This window comes from Schistocerca gregaria, chromosome 1, assembly GCF_023897955.1.
Source record: "Schistocerca gregaria isolate iqSchGreg1 chromosome 1, iqSchGreg1.2, whole genome shotgun sequence".
In the NCBI taxonomy this organism is placed as follows: Eukaryota; Metazoa; Arthropoda; class Insecta; order Orthoptera; family Acrididae; genus Schistocerca; species Schistocerca gregaria.
In genome coordinates this window covers 495,349,850-495,358,716 of record NC_064920.1, presented here as the reverse complement: position 1 = coordinate 495,358,716, position 8,867 = coordinate 495,349,850, and the positions used below count along the sequence as shown (strand labels likewise).

Genomic DNA, 8,867 nt, shown 5'->3' with positions numbered 1-8,867 from the left:
CTTTTGTACAAATGGTAATTCACAGACTGACAGATGCCAGCGCATTACCACATTTTAGCACGTGTAAGTGCTTGAATTTGCAGTGCAACGACCAGGTTAGCCAACTTCAATGCCAAATAATTCGGAAATGGTGGAAGGTATCGAATTTTTCTTAATGATTATTTCTCAGGCCAACCTTCCTTGCAACACTCTTACAACCTTATCAGACTGTTTTTCATTACCCTATATATACTACTTTCTTTTTCATAATTCAAGCAGAAATGCAGCTAATTATTAAGTTTTTTTATCGATGTAATTCTCAGAATGGCACAATATCCTTTTGAAAAAGTTTCATATTTTTCTTTAACAATTCCTTAGTTTCTACACTGATGAAAATCAATTAAGCACCTGCATTATATGCTGTTCAGATTACACATCAATCTGAACTTGCTCGGTGTTCTTTAAACAGCTTTTATTTCTTCATAGCCTTACATATATAACTGTGCCACACCACAAAACAATGCACATAGTCAGTTTCGTGCAGCATCACAAATCGAAAACACAATCTGACGTAACTAAAACGTAAGTCATAAGAGCCACACATAGAAGAAATCTAAAATCACACAAGGCAGGAAATAAAGAGCTTTACTTTTCAGCTTCGTATTTTTATTTTCAAATAGAATATACGTTTTACATAAAGGATTACTGTTCATACAAATATCATCAATTCTTTCTGCAGTACTGATCAGTATATCTAAAACTCTGTATTAAACTATAACTATACATTAATTCATACAAGTTACTCTCTTTACATAACAGCCATTTCACATCGTAGATATTGTAGAATTCAGTATGAGACGTGGTTTGTCATGTTTAATTTTCACCATTTCACTCACTGTTGTAGCAGTTTTACACAACTGCAGAAATCCATGGGGGAGGTTAAAGAAGTTCTGTTACTGGTAAATACAGTTCGTTTTATACAAATGTCCACTCAGGTGTAATAAGTTTCCGTTTAAATACTAAAAGCAGTCGACACATATTCCACAAGCGAGACCAATTGTCACGTATCCACTAAACAGAAACAAACATGTTTAACAATATCATAGGAAACCAGTACTGAATCCCGTGTTAAAAGAAACCATCTTCAGTTCATGCTGCACACTGCAAATGAACTGATTGTCGTGCCGATTATGGACAGTCCAGTAACACCCTCACCTACATGTTCAGTTTCGACAGAACCAAGTTCTGTTTACTATTAGACAGTAATTGAAATGACAAATTCATAGAACTGTCTAAACCATCATTACTATCTTTATTGTGAGCAGTCCCTTTATAATGTGGAAATGAGGTTAGTTTAAGTCTGCCAACAAATTTTATTTGTTCGTTGTATTTAGAGTAGATGTACTGCACACGCTGGTCAACATATATTTAACACAATAGAGAAAACTATGTCCATACGTACGTATCGACTCAACTAATGAATGTGAAATAATATTGTACCACGGAAATCCAACATTACCTACGTAACCTTTCAGCACATTTACTGTTGCGTAACAAAAAGTTCCAGAGTGAATTACATTTGCTTGCTGTTATTGATTTCCTTAATGCTTTTCATATAAATCATGTCTTTGAAGAATACATTATTCCTGAGGATAATTCATTCAACCATAAACGTAGGTATTGAAGCGATATTCAGATTGCTCATTCTTCTTCTTTCATTCGTTTTTTTGGTCACCAAACTATTAGATACCTGTACTTTCAGAAGAAATACAACGGAAAATGGTTTATCACTGATACCATGGAAATGACGGAATTCTTTAGGAACGTGTTAATTAATAAGCATAATAGCGCTAAGAGCGCTTGTCAAGGTTTCAAGAGATGCAGTTCGGATATGTGAGAGTAACTGCTTTTTTTGAAAAAACAGACGGCCAATAACCGATTTTAATTAAGATAATAACGCGAAACTCTTTTATTTTTTAAGTATACAGAATTCTGTTTATTAGTCCGGTAGCAAGTGGCACATCAAACATAAGGAAATTGAGATTAACTTCGTCCTGCATTATGAAAAAATAACACGATTAAAAATATTCGTCGCAGGTTTGTGTACACACTTGATGCGAGTCTTTTCCATTGTTTGCTGTTTATACTCTGTCTCTCCGTCGTTATTCCATTTAATTTTTGATTTAATCAACATTTCAAGATAGGGACAGAGTACAGTACTCAGTTACAAAATAAACTTATGTTTAAATTAAACGGCTTTTGACACTTGCGATTATTAAATTATAGCTTAACAAGGATTTAAAACATGACGTCCCACATTCTTACCTGAGACTGTGCATCTCTGTAGTAATATTACTTATGGGATAGACTTGGGATTCATAAATTTGAAAATAAAATATCTATTATTGTACTACCTGAAAGGTTCTGCTTTTCTATTTATATCTCATTAATGAGATAGGTGTGTCAAAGCACAAGCATTGTATGCCAGTTCATCTTGACTAAACTGGAAACAGAAATATTCTTGATCGGTTCATCGTGGACATCACGCGAAATGTTAAAGAGATTGAAATGGATATGTTTCTTTTCTTATATTCGGACTACCGGAAGTTCAAGAGATTGGCACTCTGCGATAAACAACATGTACCAAGAGTTTGAAACATGTCTGTACAAAGCTTACGCCAATAACTGTACACAGGTTGTCTTATTTTTTCGCGGTATTATACTACTCATTACACAAGCCCACTGACATTTGCAGTCTGCAGTTGAAAAATCCAGCTTTTAATGATAGTCAAATGAGAATAAGTTGATTGCTATGAGAAACGATTTTGCACATTTTGATATCTACATGAGGTCATTTGTCTGGTTTGTTTTACACAGAATAACGAAGGTAGATGCGGATCCAGTTTGTGAATTTAGGGGGGGGGGGGGTTCCATTGCCCTCATAATCCCTCTCGAAACAAATTTCAGCAAAATGTTTATATGTTTGCACATACCTGTTTTCAAATTTCACAGCTGATTCTTGGAGACTAAAGTTCGCATTAAAACTAAGAGTTTCCAAAACGGCAAGGAACTTTATAAATAACAAGCTACGTTAAGACTTCAAAGAATAGTGTACTCGTGTCGTCTCACAAAGAGATCACTGCGCAATAAATATGGCTCATTGTCAGAAAAAGAGTACACGTACAAGCTTTCCTGCAGACACAATTATGCTATGGTACGGCTAACAGGTGCGTCACAGAGTGGAGGTGAAATGGAACGGCAGATTAAAGTACGCGAGACAGGACGAGTCTTGTGGGCAAAACGTTTGATCTACACATACATTCACCTCGAACCTCTGGTGGTACATGAAGCAAATGCTGTTTCGACATCAGCCGGAACAACATACGTAGGTGCTGCTGATCCGACGTACTGTCCACATCTTGCAGCAGGCGATCTCCATCTTATCGGCAAGTTGAATTAACATCTGGGAGGAAAGGGATTTTCCAAGGGTTGGGACGTTCTCGAATGGCTCCGTGACCAAGGAGTGGGTATCTGTTGTCCTATAACTGGACGTTTGGTAGAACGTTTACGCCTTTGTTCACGGAGACTTGGTGATCCATTCAATAATACTTGGCCTGCCATAATAGTGTTCAACACTATTTTTATATCCCTTATTACATTTAATGTAGGTAGCTTTTCAGTTGTTTATGCGAGGGTCTTCCCACGCGTATTTTCTTACGACTTTGCCCGTAAAATTCCAGTCAGGTAAGGGCGCATATAGCTATGGTGACCGTACCTACTAGCACCAAAAAACCCGACATCTTTGCCAAGTCCACGAATAAAACGTACAAACGACAGAATATTGAATGACGTATAATAGCAAGAAAAACACTCTCCGCTAAGAAAGAAATATAACTCAAAGACTGACTTTCCAAACCTGGGAAAAAAATTATTGAAATAAACTCTATTCCCTTCATTTATATACTCATATAATCATAGTCCAGCTGTAGTGCTAAGTGAAGTACTGAAAACAAATTTTACATTGAGTAAATCATGAGAGTGTCAAAGCGGCGAGAGTTCGTTACTATTACAGTTGTTAAATTACTTACGTGACACCCGTTCTTCTCAAAATTTCGGAAGAACGCTTTTGAAGTGTTGTGTTGCTCGGAACTTGAATTTTTTTGGATATGATGCTAAAGTGATGTACTGGGTCCGCATGTTGCTGATGTAAATGTACAGGACGGTCAAAAAAAAACTGCAGAGGTTTTCAGACAGTTGTTAAGAAAAATTTCGGTACGGCGCACCGTTTCCAAGTTAATTACATAGGAGTTAGCCGATCAGGCCGCTGCGCAGTGCAAACCCAAGTGGCCCTAGAGATACAATTAGTGTCAGTCTTCCCCACAGAGCCGGCCGCGGTGGCCGAGCGCTTCTAGGCGCTTCAGCCCGGAACTGCACGACTGCTACGGTCGTAGGTTCGAATCCTGCCTCGGGCATGGATGTGTGTGAGGTCCTTAGGTTAGTTAGGTTTAGGTAGTTCTAAGTTCTAGGGGACTGATGACCTCAGATGTTAAGTCCCATAGTGCTCAGAGCCATTTGAACAATTTTTTTTTGTTTCCACAGAGTAGGCGATAGCGGACCAGACAGCTCAGCCTTTGTTACGTGTTCGATCCTTACTACCGTCCCATGTCAAATTTCTGTATCGTTCTCTTTTTTGGTTTTAGGAAATCAAACGAAGAACACTTCTGGCGACATCGTCTCACGCGGGCTGTTGAATTTGCGGGCGAAACGGCCTGATTGGCTAAACTGAATACCACGTAGCTCAGAAATGGGGCAGCGTATCGATTTTTCTTTATCAGTTATTCCTCAGCACAATCTACACTTCAACACCCTTATACAGGGTGAGGCATTTGAAATTGCTTTTGGAAATATCTGGAAAAATACGAATCCAATTGAAAAACAGTTGTAATAAAGGTTGTTCGTCTTGAAGGGAGACATCCAACGACAAAAAGCTTGTCTCCCTGCCCCACCCAGTGGCGGGAGGAATGTCCATTTCGAAATCTGAAAAAACAATCGCAGTTGTTTACTTCGGATTTGGATTTCCCGGGAAAAATTCATAACTTTTTAGCTTAACATTTTTATCACAGCAAGATATAGAGCGCTCTAATCGAAAAAAATTAAAATATGCTAAGACCGTCGAAAAATGCTATCATCTCAAGATATACACATCAGATTAGGATGGTTGGGCTGATTTGGAGGAGGAGATGAAACTACGAGGTCATCGGTACCATCGGATTCGGAAAAGATGGGGAAGGAATTCGGCCGTGCCCTGTCAAAGGAACCATTCCGGCATTTGCGATTTAGGAAAATTACGGATAACCTAACCCAGGATGACCGGACGTGGGATTGAACCGTCGTCCTCCCGAATGCGAGTCCAGTGTGCTAACAACTCTCTCGGTATCCTGAGGTTAGGATCTCATGAGCATAGAAAGGCAGTTATTCTAAAATCTTTAACAGGAATCCAGATTTACAGCAATAACTACATTAGCTCTCGGCATATCAAATAAATTTCAGGAATTTCGCGAACACAAATTCCATCCAAATCACTTATCGTAGCACTGATAACTACTCGTACATGGATGTGACTGTAAAAACTATTTGAATTTTTGAAATTGGATGGAACAAATTCTAGTACTCTCTGACGATTTGATTTCGTAGATATTTTTCTGTGATGAATCGTGGTCAGTTGAATCGGCTTTTCAGTGGAGGATTCCTACTGATTAAGGTGAGTATCATCTGAAAAACAAAGTAACAATGCGGAGAAAGTAATGTATTATGATATGTAGAATCAAGTTCTTTGCTGCAAAAACATGTTTCTCATTAAATATTTTAGAACAACAGTCTCTCTAAGTTCCTGCTATCCTAATATGATGTATATTTCTGGAGACATCATCATTCCTCAACGGTTTTCATCCCGTTTTAATTTTTGTCTACTACAGGCCCATCTACCACGCAATGATAAAATGTTAAAGAAGAAAGTCAGGGTTCTTTCGCCGGAAAATACGAATCCGCAATAAAATAGTGAGATCCTGTTTAAGATTTTAAGTTGCTCCCTAGCATCTGCGGGTGGAGCAGGAAGTTCGAGTTTAGTGTCATTGGATGTCCTCCTTCAAAACGAAAGCTTTTATCGCAACCTCTTTTTAATACACTTTGTTGTTTTCCATATATTTCCAAAAACAATTTTAAATACCTGACCCGTTATAAACAGGGTGTTTCCAAAATTCTTTTACAATCTTCGAAGCTGGTTCCTTACACCAAAACCAGAAAAATAGTGTCTAGTAAATATGAGCTCTCAAATGCACACCTTAAGAAATACTGAGCGCTTAAATAGATTTTGATGTTGCTGAGAAACAGCCATACAATAATTTTTAAATTAACAATCATATTTTGATTGTATTGTTGTTAATTTCATTACGACTCAGGTTTCATTCAGCCTTCATGCCATTTTCAGGCATCAATCTCAAAATTGGTCATAATTTATGACGGTGGTGTGTTCATTAAAAAAAATAAATTGAGCGCTTGTTCATCTTCAATGTTGTGAAACACATTTCTTCTAGTGCAGTTCATTGCTTTACATGTTTTGGGAGGAGGTAGTGTGGGCTAAAAAGAAGAAGATAGTGTCAAGTCAACATGAGCTTCAAAATGCATACCTCAGAAACTATGAGCACTTCAGCAGAAGACATGAGTCTCACTGTAGGAAAGGTGAACAAACGCTCATAGCTCTGATACTTTCTTCTCTTGATGTAAGGAACCTGCCCAAAAGTTTGTAAAATGATTTTATAAACAACCAGCATATTACGAAATTTTGACTGTTTTATTACTGGCGTTACTAAAATTGAAGGTATTTGTGGCGCGATTAGAGGGGCAGGGGGTGTTACGGCGAGTAGGAGACAGTAACAATGTGTGACTCCCCTAATGGCGAGACCGAATCCTTTAACATATTGAAGCTATATAACGAAAGAATTTAACTTGTATAGATAGTACACTTTTTGTAATCTTTAATACCATACGAAGAACGCGATACCTCGACTGGTGCTACACGAATAAGTTATAAACCATAAATCTCTGAACAAGGTTTACGTGTTTAAAGAAACAGAAAGAGTGAAAAATAAAACTTTCTCTGAACTAGGGTAAGACACACCTTACGTTAACGTATTCACAAGTGAAGACAAATGTTATATCACTCGAAAATGCTACTTCATTTTTGTTTTTGCAGATGTACGTGCTTAGAGGAGTACGTCAAATGAAACTCCAAACTCGCCAGTAAGCGGTGAGTGCAACGCAGTAATAGCAGTTTTACGTTCTGCACCTTGTCCAAATGGAGCCGGTTCACCGTTGGATTCTTCCGACACCAAGAGAAGAATTTACATCTCAATTGCGTTAATGTCTGTAGTGATTGCTTGTGAAATGTGTTGTGGAGTAATCTTTTTCACGTAGTCTCCGGGACTTACCGTCAACATGCCGATGTTAGTAGTTTTTTATAACGTCTGGGTTCTTACTGGTTACCTTCACGTATTAACGCCAACCACACAGTACCGCCTTGTTCTCAGTGTACTCAGCACGGTGTGTTAACACAGGGGTGCACATGGCCACTCTGTCCGTCTTCGGCTCCGCCAGCGAGAGCCGCCCCTGCCCGTCGGCTCAGTCGCGCCAGTGGGCGGCAGGTGGTGCGTCGTGGAGCCAGGGTCGCCGCCTCCGCCGGCCCCGGGGGTGGCCTCGCCTCCGCCGGGAGCGCGCCCTCAGGGTCGCCCCCGCCCCCGCTCTCTGCCGCAGGTCACCGTCCTCGTAGCTGCCGCCCAGGTACGTCTCGTGCGGGGACAGCGGCTCTCCTGCAACAAGCAAACGGGTAGGCTGGACTCGGTTGTTTGTTTCTCAGTTCATACGCAAATCCTATAAATGTTCAAATGTGTGTGAATTCCTGAGGGACCAAACTGCTGAGGCCATCGGTCCGTAGACTTGACACTACTTAAACTAACATGCTAATAACAACACACACACCAAAGCCCGAGGGAGGACTCCAACTTCTGGCAGGAGGGTCCGCGCAATTCCGTGACATGGCGCTTCAAACGAAGCGGACACTCCGCGCGGCGCTAACCCTAAACTATTGTAAAGGAAGAAGGTGAGTGGTATAGTGCGCGAAGCGCAGACGTGCAGTGGTTATGATATTAGACTGTTGTCTGCAGGGTCGAAGTTCAAAAACTCACCTGACCACTAAAATTTTAATTTCTGTCTTCGGTTCGAACACATTGTAGAACTTTCCACAAATCTCAAGAATCATTGTACTGGAATGTTCTGTAACTCTATACAAGGCGGTCCATTGGTCGTGAAAGGGCCAAATATCTCACAAAATAAGCGTGAAAACAAAAAAATTACAAGGAACGAAACTTGTCTACCTTGAAGGGGGAAAGCACATGACGCTATGGTTGGCCCGCTAGATGGCGCTGCCAAAGGTCAAACGGATATCAACTGCGTTTTTTCAAATAGGAACCCCCATTTAATAGTCACAAACACATGGCTCACAATTTTAGAACAACGGTTGGTAACAGTAGGTTTTTTAAATGAAAATATAGAACGTAGGTACGTTTGAACACTTTATTTCGGTTCTTCCAATGTGATACATGTACCTTTGCGCACTTATCATTTTTGAGAATGCATGCTATTACAGCGTGATTACCTGTAAATAACACATTAATGCAAGAAATGCTCAAAATGATGTTTGTCAGCCTCAATGTATTTGGCGATACGTGTAATGACTTTCCTCTCAACAGCGAGTAGTTCGCCTTCCGTAATGTAATCTCATGCATTGACAGAGCGCTGACGCTTGTTGTCAGGCATTGTCGGTTGATCACGAT

The 8,867-nt window shown here is 39.7% G+C and overlaps 1 protein-coding gene across 1 annotated transcript in view; it reads right to left on the bottom strand.

Moving 5' to 3' along the window:
• Positions 1–634: 634 nt before the first annotated feature.
• Positions 635–8,867, bottom strand: part of LOC126353908 (uncharacterized) — a 560,381-nt gene continuing 552,148 nt past the window's right edge. Inside the window, exon 6 of the mRNA XM_050003141.1 lies at positions 635–7,844. Coding sequence (XP_049859098.1) covers positions 7,657–7,844 — 188 coding nt within the window. The 3' untranslated portion in view covers positions 635–7,656. The remainder of the gene's footprint in view (positions 7,845–8,867) is intronic.